The sequence below is a fragment of the Podarcis cretensis genome (assembly GCF_951804945.1).
Source record: "Podarcis cretensis genome assembly, chromosome: 18".
NCBI classification, from domain to species: Eukaryota; Metazoa; Chordata; class Lepidosauria; order Squamata; family Lacertidae; genus Podarcis; species Podarcis cretensis.
In genome coordinates this window covers 4,259,197-4,272,865 of record NC_137188.1, presented here as the reverse complement: position 1 = coordinate 4,272,865, position 13,669 = coordinate 4,259,197, and the positions used below count along the sequence as shown (strand labels likewise).

At 46.3% G+C, this 13,669-nt stretch overlaps 1 protein-coding gene across 1 annotated transcript in view; it reads right to left on the bottom strand.

The window, feature by feature from the left end:
* Positions 1-27: 27 nt before the first annotated feature.
* NR2F6 (nuclear receptor subfamily 2 group F member 6) overlaps positions 28-13,669 on the bottom strand; it is a 29,932-nt gene continuing 16,290 nt past the window's right edge. The window contains exons 3-4 of the mRNA XM_079960832.1: positions 8,056-8,580; positions 28-3,245 (exon numbers count right to left, since the gene is read on the bottom strand). Coding sequence (XP_079816958.1) covers positions 2,971-3,245; positions 8,056-8,580 — 800 coding nt within the window. The 3' untranslated portion in view covers positions 28-2,970. The remainder of the gene's footprint in view (positions 3,246-8,055; positions 8,581-13,669) is intronic.

Genomic DNA, 13,669 nt, shown 5'->3' with positions numbered 1-13,669 from the left:
TCCGATTTTCACCATTTTTTTAAAAAAAAAAAAACAAAAACATAATTTTATTCCAAGCGCAGAATCTGAATTTCCTTGACGCAGAATTTGGGGATAGATTGCATAGATTACAACCGGTACTTTGGATCTGGGAGACCTGAGTTAGAGGCACATCACTCCCATGGACTTGTAGAATGCGGGGGAATAGTCCTCTGGCCTCAGTTTTCCCCATCCGGAAAATGGGTTTGAGGGCAATTCATACTGGCGTCACTGAGAGGACACACAAGCCAAGCGGAGAATCTTAAAGCAGGTCTGCAGGCTGGAGGGAAAAGAATGATCCATGAGAAAAATAGCAGCGGGGGGGGGGTGTTTTCGTTTTTCAGTGTCTCAGTCGAAACTGATCTGACCGGCAAACGAAGCTGGAATCCAGTTGCAAAAAGAGGGAGATCGCTGTTTTTTTCAAAGTCGTCAGTATATTTCAAATTGCATGCAGCTCAAAATTATTTTGCATAGCATCTTCAACAAACATGGAGGGAGCGCCCCCCCAGCCGAGGCAGATTTCCCCCACTGCGGACGGAGAAGTGGGGCAGGCAGCTTCCATCACAAGTAAGGGGGCAGCGGTGCTGTGCATGTCAAAATGTGTCTCGTGTTTGTGGTGGACGGAAACCTGCTAGCGACCAAGTCCACCTCTGCAGGTTTGTTGTCCAAGTCTTGTCCAAGCAGCTTGTTTATCCAGCCTGGTGTTTTACGCTCTGTCCGGGAGCCCCTGAGAAGAGGCGGCTCACAGCACACACCCCGTTTGAGACCCCTGGGTCTTTCTGAGTTTTGGTCCTTGCCCCTAATGTAAAATTCTAGTCCTCATGGAGTCTAAATCAAGAGCCGATCTGTAAAAGCAGGAGCAATTGGAGGTGTCTCTTTCTCTGAGCCACACCCAGCGCTATGTTGCCTTACACTGGCTGGAAGCTTCTCTCCAGGGTTCGGGGGCAGGGGGTCATTTGCAGGCCGACCTAGAGGAGCTAGACACTGTGTGAGTGCCTGGAGGTGGTTGGAGGATGGATGGCGGATTGAGGTTGAATCCTGACAAGACAGAAGTACTGTTTTTGGGGGACAGGGGATGGGCAGGTGTGGAGGACTCCCTGGACCTGAATGGGGTAACTGTGCCCCCGAAGGACCAGGTGTGCAGCCTGGGAGTCATTTTGGACTCACAGCTCTCCATGGAGGCGCAGGTCAATTCTGTGTCCAGGTCAGCTGTTTACCAGCTCCATCTGGTACGCAGGATGAGACCCTACCAGCCCGCGGACTGTCTCGCCAGAGTGGTGCATGCTCTGGTTATCTGGACCACTGCCATGCACTCTACGTGGGGCTGCCTTTGAAGGTGACCCGGAGACTACAACTAATCCAGAATGCGGCAGCTAGACTGGGGACTGGGTGCGGCCGCCGAGACCACATAACACCGGCCCTGAAAGACCTACTTTGGCTCCCAGGATGTTTCCGGGCACAATTCAAGGTGTTGGTGCTGACCTTTAAAGCCCTAAATGGCCTCGACCCAGTATACCTGAAGGAGCGTCTCCACCCCAATCATTCTGCCCAGACACTGAGGTCCAGCGCCAAGGGCCTTCTGGCGGTTCCCTCTCTGCAAGAAGTGATGTTACAGGGAACCAGGCAAAGGGCCTTCTTGGTGGTGGCGCTCGCCCTGTGGTACACCCTCCTGTCAGATGTCAACAACAACTACCTGACTTTTAGAAGACATCTGAAGGCAGCCCTTGTTAGGGAAGTTTATGTTTGATGTTTTATTCTATTTTTAATATCCTGTTGGAAGCCGCCCAGAGCGTCTGGAAGGCCTGGCCAGATGGGCGGGGTATAATAAATTATTATTATCCAAGGTGCAGAGGGGGTGCCCCATCACTGAGCTGTGCCCCCACCCTGGAAGGCTGGCAGTACCAAGGCAGTAATGCAAGATTCTAGTCCTAGTGTTACTGGCAGTGAATCAAGACTCTGGTCCACATGAGTCTGAACTGCAGGCAGATCCAAATAGGAGCACAGGAAATTATACTGAGTCCACGTAACCTGGGGGAGCAACTGCCTGGGTCTTCTGCCCACAGGTCCTTTAAGCTGAACATGCCAGAGGCTGGACCTGGTGCCTTCTGCACGTGCCTAGGGGCGCTCTCTGCTTGCGGGAAAGAAAATTCTCCTATCTGCCTTGGTTCCACGCAGGGTTGCACCCTGACATCTGGGAAGTTTGAACGTTAGGTGCACCCCAAACTAACGCCCCCCACACCTCACCCCATTGCAACAAAAGGTTTTTTCTCTCAAAATACCTCCCCGCTTCGAAGTAAGCAAAAATCTGGCTTGCTTCCAGGCTTGCAAATTCGCACTGGGGACCCAATCCACCTCGGTCTCGGTTCACGGCTGCTTTGGGGCTCCCCGTCACCCCAGACCCCTTGGCCACACTGGTTGGGGGGTGGGGTGTCACACAACATCTGGGGAGGGGCATCAGGCGGCAGAAGGCGGATCGAGAGAAATGGGGGTGAGAGGGGAGGTTGGGAGAGGGGGTCAGGCTCCCCCCTCTCATGAGACCCAAGTATCAAGGAAGTTGGGGGGCATAAGCTCCCCAGCAAAGCCTCCAGGGGAACCGTCCGTCTGCTCAAAGCTGGAGTGGATAAACGAAACGAAACCAGGGAAACGAAACCAAGGACGCTACATTTCCCGCGCCCACAACGGAACGGAAAAGGAGACCTTCCCAACGGACGCCCGCCCTGCCCCTCTCTTGGCACTGGGGTGGGGGTAGAGGCAGTCACAGCAGGGAGGGTGACCCCCCCACCCCACCCCCTGAAACGGAAAAAAAATTGCACAGAGTTCGCCGCCTCGATCCGGGGGAATCCGGTGGTGCCGGGGGACATCCAGGCTGTCGGTGCAGCGGCCGCGGGAACGGACAGGGCAGATGTGGGGCAGGAAGGCAGGTCCCGGCAACTCCGCACGCTCGTCGTCTCCTCACTGCCCCGTCCCATAGGGCCAGTTGAAGGTGCTTCCCGAGAGGAGCATGTCCCTGATAAGCGTCTCAATGGGGGTCTTGCCCACCAGTCTCATGAAGAAGAGCTGCGAGATGAGGGAGGCAGGGACGGCCCGCAGCGCAGGGAGGCGAAGCAAGAGTCTGCCGAAGCGCTGGGGCTGCGAGGGGTACTGTGAGCGGACGTACTCCGTCAGTGCCACCTGCGCTTTCTCCTGCAGGCTCTCCACGTGAGCAGGGTCCGAGAGGCCGCAGGCATCTGAAACAGAGGAGACGGTTATAATAATAATAATAATTTATTATTTGTACCCCGCCCATCTGGCTGGGTTTCCCCAGCCACTCTGGGCAGCTTCCACAGAGACCAAAAATACACTAAAATGTCACACATTAAAAACTTCCCTGAACAGGGCTGCCTTAAGATGTCTTCTGAATGTCAGGTAGTTGTTTATCTCTTTGACATCCGGTGGGAGGGAATTCCACAGGGCAGGCGCCACTACCAAGAAGGCCCTCTGCCTGGTTCCCAGTAGCTTTGCTTCTCACAATGAGGGAACCGCCAGAAGGCCCTTGGAGCTGGACCTCAGTGTTCGGGTTGAACGATGGGGGTAGAGACGCTCCTTTAGGTACACTGGGCCGAGGCCGTTTAGGGCTTCAAAGGTCAGCACCAACACTTTGAATTGTGCTCGGAAACGTACTGGGAGCCAATGTAGGTCTTTCAAGACAGTTGTTATGTGGTCTCAGCGGCCGCCCCCAGTCACCAGTCTAGCTGCCGCATTCTGGATTAGTTGTAGTTTCCGTATCACCTTCAAAGGTAGCCCCACATAGAGCGCATTGCAGTGATCCAAGCGGGAGATAACCAGAGCATGGACCACTCTGGCGAGACAGTCTGCGGGCAGGTAGGGTCTCAGCCTGTGTATCAGGTGGAACTGGTGGACAGCTGCCCTGGATACAGATTTGACCTGTGCCTCCATGGACAGCTGTGAGTCCAAAATGACTCCCAGGCTGTGCACCTGGTCCTTCAGGGGCACAGTTACCCCATTCAGGACCAGGGAGTCCTCCACACCAGCCCACCCCCTGTCCCCCAAAAACAGTACTTCTGTCTTGTCTTGTCAGCATTCAACCTCAATCCATTAGCCACCGTCCATCCTCCTTAGCGTTCGTGAGAGCCCCATCCTGTCCCCAAATAACTCTGAGAACCGAGGGACGCAGATAGACTGCCCATAGACCTGGAGGCTCCACAAGGACACGCCTGGCTGCTGGATCAAGCCGAAGTGTGTGACCAACAGGAAGATATATGATTTAGAATATGATAGACAGAAATGGAGTGAAGAGTTAGGGGCACAGATAACAAATGATATATGGGAGTCAAGTATAAAATCAACAGATTTCCGCAGAAAATAATATTCAGAATTCACTGGACTCCAGCAAAACTATACCAGAGGAAAATAACAAGTGTGGACGACAGCTGGAGATGTGGGAATAAAAGTGCGAACTTGGTATATATGTTGATTAACTGCCCGATGATAAGGTTATTTTGGTGCGAGATGAGGACATTTATAGCAAGAGTAATAAAAAGAAATTCTTATTTATGCGAATTGAATTTAATTCTAAATTATATTCCGGAAACGTGGGAGATTACAAGGGGTCAAAAAAATAATAATAAAAAATGGATGTACCATGCCATATTAGAAGCAAAAAAACTTGTTTTGATGAATTGGAAGAGCTGCAAAAAGATTCCACTGAGCACATGGATTGATGATATGAACAGACTAGCTACATATGAACAAATTCCATGTCGGCACAAATTAAGAATGGATAAATATGAGGAAATCTGGAAGGAATATTTAAGCGATAAGGTGGACAGTGGTGGGGAAATATTGTTAAAAAGGTGTAGATCATAAACAATTTTGGCACCATCAAAACAGATGAAGTGAATTATGAAGATAAGGCAAATTTAAAGAAAAATAATTTTTTAGATAATAATTAGGCTAAGTTTAATTTTCTAAGAAGTGAAATAAATGTATCTAAAATTTGAGATATTACATTGAAAACTAGATAGTAAGGACGGAGATAAGGTGATAAATTGCTGGTTTAATTTTTACAACTTGGAACGCAGGAGCGGGAGATGTGAGGAAATCCAAAGGAGATAAGAAAATATGTTATGATATGTAATATTTTTGTTTGCTTATTTATATTGTAATTAAAAAAACCCTTAATAAAACATTATAAAAAAAAATAAAAAGGTGTAGTCATAGGTATATCAGTCTTCAAATCTGAACTGTTAAATTGTGTTATTATGGTTTTTGTTGTATGTGTTTTTTGCGGTTGTTGTTTGTACTGAAAAAATGATTAAATAAATAAAATAAAATAAGTCAAAGTGTGTTGGGGGGGGGGTAGAAACACGTCTCTACTCCTGATAAGCTCCGACAGTAGAGACTCTCTCATGGTGGCGGGTTCAAGTCCTACGTTGGCCAAAAGATTCCTCCACTGCCGGGGGGTTGAGCTAGATGACCCTTGGGTCCCTTCCAATGCTACAATTCTATGATTCTGTCCTCACAGTGGCTGAATACCCCAGAGAAACTAGGAACCGAGATAGACTGCCTCTGGACGTAAAGGTTCCACAAAGATACCAGAAGAGGTTGGCCGCTGGATCAAGCCAAAGAGAGCGGCCCATCTAATCTGGAATCCTTTTTGCACAGTGTACAGTTACCCACAGCATCTTAAAAAGCAGAGACATCACCTTGCCAACAAAGGTCTGTATAGTTAAAGCCATGGTTTTCCCAGTAGTGATGTACGGAAGTGAGAGCTGGACCATAAAGAAGGCTGATCATCGAAGAATGGATGCTTTTGAGTTCTGGTGCTGGAGGAGACTCTTGAGAGTCCCATGGACTGCAAGAAGATCAAACCGATCCATTCTGAAGGAAATCAGCCCTGAGTGCTCACTGGAAGGACAGATCCTGAAGCTGAGGCTCCAATACTTTGGCCACCTCATGAGAAGAGAAGACTCCCTGGAAAAGACCCTGATGTTGGGAAAGATGGAGGGTGCAAGGAGAAGGGGACGACAGAGGACGAGATGGTTGGGCAGTGTTCTCGAAGCTACCAGCATGAGTTTGACCCAACTGCGGGAGGCAGTGGAAGACAGGAGTGCCTGGCGTGCTCTGGTCCAGAGTCAGACACGACACAACAACTAAACAACAACAACACAATTACCCTTAGGAACCCAGATAGACTGCCGCTGGGCATGCAGGCTCGCACTCTGCCTCACCACAAGGTGGCACTGCCTCCATGCGTGCCACTCACAGATGAGAAATGGCGAAGAGGGAGCATGAATCGCAAGCTCTGCGGCCGGCAGAGGGTCCTGTTGCTCCTCAGCGTCCTTTAAGCTTCCACAGCTGTCATCTAAGCACCGGGATTTTGCCAAAGCCAGGGAGCCAGCAAAGCAAAAAGCTTTGCAAAAGCGGAGCTGCAGGGAGCAAACTCACCATGACCCCAGTCACTCTGGGTGCCTTCCAATCAAGAACACCTCAAAACACCAGTCGCTGAGATTGTTATTCTCAGGGTTGTGCGTTCGAGACCCAAGTTGGGCGCAAGATTCCTGCACTGCGGGCGGGTTGGGCTAGATGACCGTCAGGGTCTCTTCCAACTCTTAGGATTCTATGGCCACATATTAAAAGCTTCATGATGCAGGGCTGCCTTCGGAGGTCTACAGAAAGTCGTATAATTTATATCCAATAACAGTAATAATAATTTATTACTAATAGTTCATTCGTGGTCTCATTATTTTATTTTATCCTTCAGTGGCAGCTCCCCTGTGGAATGCCCTCCCATCAGATGTCAAGGAGATCAAAGAATGACATAACTTTTACAAGACATCTGAAGGCAGCCCTGTTTAGGGAAGCTTTTAATGTTTAATAGGTTATTGTATTTTAGTGTTCTGTTGGAAGCCGCCCAGAGTGGCTGGGGAAACCCAGCCAGATGGGCGGGGTATAAATAATAAATTTTGTTGTTGTTGTTGTTGTTGTTGTTGTTGTTGTTGTTGTTGTTGTTGTTGTTGTTGTTTCCAGATGTGCTGGGAGCTGCCCAGAGTGGCTGGGACAACCCAGCTGGATGGGTGGGGTATAAATAATTAAATTATAATTATTATATTATATAATAATTATAATAATTATATTATAATTATTATAAATAAATATATTATAATTAGACCACCTTCTCCTTTTTGGAAATAAGGAGTCTTTGAAAATATTTTGTGGAATACAGCGGTACCTTGGTTTTCAAACTTAACCGGTTCCAGGAATCCATTCGACTCCCAAAACCGTTCGAAAACCAAGGCGTTGCTTCCGATTGGCTGCACTACAAGCAAGAGGCCACGTCAGACATTCGGCTTCCGAAAAACATTCGCAAACCAGAACACTCACTTCCGGGTTTGCGGCATTTGGAAGCTGATTTGTTCGGCAACTAAGCCGTTTTGAGAACCAAGGTACCACTGTATTTGAAAAAAAAATCATGGTTATATGAAAACATATGTAGGATTTGAAGTATAGCAGCAGATGAGAGAATTGGTAGGTTAATCATTTAGAATTAATGTATCCAATGGGTAAAATGTAAGTCATATAGCCGCTTAATGAGGAAAGGAAAGAACTCCACAGAATGGAAGTCAAAGGATATGAGAGATTTGTTTAGAGGTTTAAAATAATTTCCAAAAATTGAAAAGTTCATTTAAATTTTTTAAAGAAATAATCAAATAATATCTTAAACAACTATTATATAATTATTACCTAATATTTATAACTAATTGCACAATTATGAAAATAGTTATAAGATAATAATTATATAATAATAATAATAATGCTATACAATAAAACTGTTGTTGTTACTGCTCTGCTTCTTAGTACTTCTGTGATTTTATGCCATTTTGATTTACTTCAACAAAGCATTTTCATCCAGAGAGAGAAAACCCTTCAAATTCAGGGAGAAACAGGGGAAATTCTGCAATAGCCAAACATGCAGCTTGGCTCACTCGCTCGAGCCGCCTCAATACAGCCGGGAATGGCTCCGGCCGGTGTGCTCACCTGGGGTGAAGAGGGCGATGGCTTTGAGGCAGCTGTACTCCGCCAGGTCCACCTGCAGCCGGTTGAGCTTCTCCACCTGGTCCTGGAAGATGCGGATCTGGTCCATGAAGGAGACCACGCGGTCGGCCGACATGGGAGCCGCGTGGAAACCAGCAGCAGCCAGCAGCGGCGCCATGTGCAGCGGCAGGGCAGACTGCGCGGCGTTGAGGACGAAGAGCTCGCTCCAGCTGAGCCTCAGCAGCGCCACCTGGTCCGAGACGGGCAGGTCGGGGAAGAAGGGGATGTTTCGAGCCCACTCCACCGTGCTGAAGAGGAGACGTGCCGCCAACTCGCAGATGTTATCAATGCCCATCACGCTGCCTTGCTGGGCGTACTGGGAGCTGAAGCGTGCGGTGGGGTAGGGCTCGGCGCGGAGCAGCTGCGAAATCAGCTCCGAGACAGGCTGCCCGTTGTAGTATTCGCCGCTGGGCAGGGCGTTGGGGCTGGCGCTGGAGTGGGTGGGAGGGATCCGGCCCCTCTGGACGGCTGAGGGAATCAAGCAGAGAGAGCTGGTTAAGGCCAGAGTGGTGCATGCTCTGGTTATCTCCCGCCTGGACTACTGCAATGCGCTCTACGTGGGGCTACCTTTGAAGGTGACCCGGAAACTACAACTAATCTACCTCTCTTTTAAATCAGAACCAGTGAAGGCGGTGAAGGTCCTGTGTGAGTGTCTGGAAGTGGTTGGAGGATGGATGGCGGCTAACAGATTGAGGTTGAATCCTGACAAGGCAGAAATACTATTTTTTGGGGACAGGGGGCAGGCGGGTGTGGAGGACTCCCTGGTCCTGAATGGGGTAACAGTGCCCCTGAAGGACCAGGTGCGCACCCTGGGAGTCATTCTGGACTCACAGCTGTCCATGGAGGCACAGGTCAAATCTGTGTCCAGGGCAGCTCTTTACCAGCTCCATCTGGTACACAGGATGAGACCCTCCCTGTCTGCAGACTGCCTCACCAGAGTGGTGTATGCTCTGGGTATCTCCCGCTTGGACTACTGCCATGCGCTCTCCATGGGGCTACCTTTGAAGGTGACCCGGAAACTACAACTAATCCAGAATGCAGCAGCTAGTCTTGTGACTGGGAGTGGCCGCCGAGACCACATAACACCAGTCTTGAAAGTTCAGTGAAACGAGTTTTGTAGCCGGAATCTCGTTAAGTCTTTGTTTAATTCTAGGTTAACGTATTCCTTAAACTTTTTAATTTTTGTTAAGTGGTTGTTTTTTTAAAAAAAAATATTAATTAAATTGTTTAAATGAAAATAAGGTTGGAAGGATTTGCAGAAATAACGATTTGAACTAGAATACAAAAATGGGAGGTGTGAGGAGGTCAAGGAAATAAGTAAAGGAGGAAAGTTTTGCAAAGGTTTAAACTGTTTCCTTTTGGGGTTTTTTCTAAGTGAGTGTATTTTTATTTTTTTTTGATGTTGTTATATTTTTTGTCTTTTGTCTTTTGTATTTTTTCTTCTTTTCTCTTTGTAATTCTTAAACTTTGAATAAATATTATTATTTTTTTAAAAAAAACTTTTTTATTTTTGTTATTTAACTTTATAGTCGATTACTTCTCGTTTCAGGGTCTTCTGCAGCAGTAGCTACCCTTCCCAGGAACCACAGAATCACAGTGTTGTAAAGTTGGGAGGTCATCCTGCCCACCCCCCCCCCCTGCAAATGCCAGAATCTTTGGCTCAGCAGGATCCTCTGGGCCAAAGGGAACTTTCTGGGGTCTGATCCAGCAAAGGCAGCGAAAGGTTCTCCAAATGCATCGCAGGGGGGTTGGACTGGATGACCTGTGGGGAACCCCTCCAACGCTGCAATTCTATGACTCTATCCCGTTCCCAATGAAGGGAGGAGCTTGTTAGCAGGATTCAAGGGCAAGATCTCCCCCGGGGGGGGGGGCGAGCAAGGGGCACAATCATGAGACCTGTGGAAACGGGGGCCAAAAATCCAAACAAAGGAATAATTTGGTGCTTGCTCACTCTCAAGATGGTATTTGGCTCTCCAGCTGTGACCTTTACTGCTACTGAGTCATATGACCTGACAGCCTGCAGGCTCCTTTCCTCACCCGCCTGTAAAATCCTGCGCTCTCCAAACAAACACCACCTGTTTTACCGGTTTGACAGCGACCCGCTGGGCCCTCTGGCAGCCTTGAAGGCAAGCAGCTCATTCTGCAAAAGCCAGGGCCTCTTGACTCCGCACCAGGTCCCACGTTAACCTGCCTGCCCAGCCATCTCACGCTGCTAGACCTCAGCTTCCCCTTCGCGCTGACCTAAACAGACTGATGTGGCTTTCTAGGATGCAGGCAGTTTTAGAAACTCAAGATAGATGAGCTAGGCGCCAAATGGCTCCTAAAACCAAGGTTTCAGTCGCCAATACATGTGAAATTTGTGGAAATATATATTTGAAAAATAAAAAGTGGTGACGCTATTAATAGGCAAGATGTTAAATTGCTTTTATATGCAACAACAGCGGCAAGAGTATTGTTAGCCCAGAAATGGAAGCAAGAAGAAATTCTGACGAAAGAAGAATGGCAGGCGAAATTAATGGACTGTGCAGAATTGGACAAAATGACAGGAAGGGTTCGAAACCTGCGGGAACAGAGATTTACAGAAGATTGAAAGAAATATACGAACTATTTGAAGAGCAACTGTAATCAACAAATTACGCTAGTAGGAATACAAGAAGTTTTGTAAGGAGAAATATATGAAATATTGCAAAGTAGAGAAAGAATAGAGATATTGGTTAAGAGATTTAAATCTAATAGTGGAAGTAAGAAATGTATATTAAGTGAATAGACTAGAAAATTTTCAGATGTGATTGATGGAAGTCAAAAAAATGGTGTAAGAAATGAAAGTTTGTTTAATTACTGTTGAAAATGATGTGTTGAAAAATTAATAAAAATTTATATTGAAAAATAAAAAAGTAAAAAGTAAAATGTATCATGTTTTTTAAAAAAGAAACTCAGATATGTAAGCCAAATGTCTTCTTAAACTGAGGTTACAGTCGCCAAAACGGAATTTCTAGTTGGCATTTTGGGACAAGTCTCATTTTCCAAATGATGGACTGACTGTGATTGATTCTCAGTTAAACATCTGGCTAGTTCAGAGGGCAACCTTGAGCCAGGTTGAGAATTTTGAGAGCTTAAAAAAGGAAAGTCACTTGATCCAGGGACAATCCATATACTATATCTTGGCTTATTCCGACTTCTTTTTCTTAATGGTGACACAGACCATTCATAAGGTAGGAATATCCTTCATAACTCTGGGAAGCGATGACAAGCAACAACAATTCACTGTAACGCTGTTCAGCGCGCCTGCTGCACAGAAAAAGTGTTTTGGTTCCCGAAATTCATTTTGATTGTGCAACCTGGCTCCCAGGCATCTTCACTCAGTCGCAAATGGCTGATAGTAAAGGTAAAGGGACCCCTGACCATTAGGTCCACACATGGCCGACTCTGGGGTTGCAGCGCTCATCTCGCTTTATTGGCCGAGGGAGCCGGCGTACAGCTTCCGGGTCATGTGGGCAGCATGACTAAGCCGCTTCTGGCGAACCAGAGCAGTGCATGGAAACGCCGTTTACCTTCCCGCCGGAGCGGTACCTATTTATCTACTTGCACTTTGACGTGCTTTTGAACTGCTAGGTTGGCAGGAGCAGGGACTGAGCAACGGGAGCTCACCCCGTCGCGGGGATTTGAACCGTCGACCTTCTGATCGCCAAGTCCTAGGCTCTGTGGTTTAACCCACAGCGCCACCTGCATCCGTAAATGGCTGATGGTCAGGTGCAAAATGCGTTTGGCTCCTGGCTTATTTTGAACCCTGGTTCTGCTGCGTTCCTGCTGGCGCCAGGCACTTTGACCCAGGGTTATCCGTGCCAGTGTCGGACCTTTGACCCCTTTGCATTGCTGGCGTGTGGCAGCTCCTAAGCATTGATTCCCTGACACAACTCTCTTTCAGGTCGGGGCTGTGTGTGGCTGGCAGATTTCACCAAAGGTCAGACCGCCTGCAAAGTTGAGTCCTGCCAGTTGAGTCCCTTCTGCCATCCAGCGGGTCCTGGGTGCCAGCTGCGCCAGACGCTCAGCGGAACAAAAATTAAAAAATACATTATTGTAGACAGAATGGTTGGAACTTAAAAAATTGATTTAAGGTAGATAAGGACAAGATGAAATTATACAATTGAATATAAATATAGATGGGAAACAGCTATGTATTGTGAGTACTTATCTACTTTTAAAAATTTTCACTTATGATCTTTTTCTTTTACTTCTTTATTCTTTCTTTGTTCTTTTTTTCTGATAACCCACCTTTCATTTCACTGCTTTATTGTGAATAGCATTTTATAGAGGTATAAATAACTGTAAATATGAAAAGAGACAAAATATTCTCTAATTCTTTTTCCTTGGTTAGATATATTTTCTTTTTCTTTTGTATTTTCTTTTGTTGTGAATATGTATGTTTTCTAATTTGTACTTAATAAAAATATTAATAAAAAATTTTAAAAAGATTTTTTTTAAAAAAAAAATGAACATCATATGTAGCTGCAGAGAGCCAGGAGACCTTTTACTCTAACTTTTTTCATTTTTTCCTGCTTTTCCTTTTCTCTTGCTTTCTCCTTGGGGACCAGCAGCTGCCTCTCAGCCTAACCTACCCCACAGGGTTGATGTAAGGATAAAAATGGAGAGGAGAAGATAAAAATTCCCAAGCTTATCTGTTAAGGTTGGTGGGCAAAGACATACCACATATGGGGGGGGGGGACTTTTTATATGCAACAACAGCTGCCAGGGTAGCAATTGCCACTAAATGGAAATCTCAGGACAAACCAACAAAGGAAGAGTGGATTTGTAAATTGAGTATAGAAAATTGGCAAAATTAACTTCAATTATAAGATATCAATCAAATCAAAAGTTAAGAATGACGTGGAAGTATTTCAAAGATTGTATGTCAAAATATTGTTCCAAAAATGACATGCTAATAGGCTTAGAATAAAAAATGTAAGCAATAACAAAACCAATAACGAAAGAAGGAAAAATCAGAACGTAACAAAAATAATTTATTATAGAATGCAAGGGGAAAAGGTAGAAAGAAATATAAAGAAGTCGAATTGCTGTGGAGGGAAGTAGCAGGTGGGTGGTGGGTTTTATAATTAAGTAGCTGATTTAATCTAGCTGCAGTGGTACCTCGGGTTACATATGCTTCAGGTTACATACGCTTCAGGTTACAGACTCCGCTAACCCAGAAATAGTGCTTCAGGTTAAGAACTTTGCTTCAGGATGAGAACAGAAATTGTGCTCCGGTGGCGCGGCAGCAGCAGGAGGCCCCATTAGCTAAAGTGGTGCTTCAGGTTAAGAACAATTTCAGGTTAAGTACAGACCTCCGGAACGAATTAAGTACTTAACCCGAGGTACCATTGTATTATATTTTATGTGAGGGAATCATTGGGAATTTTGGTTATTATGCATCTATGTTATGTTTCAATAAAGATCTTGGGGGGAGGGGGATGGAGAGGAGGGGAGGAAAGATGGGATTCAGAAACACGAGGATGAAAATAAACCCCCAAATAAGTGATACATCTGATGACATGAGTTGTGT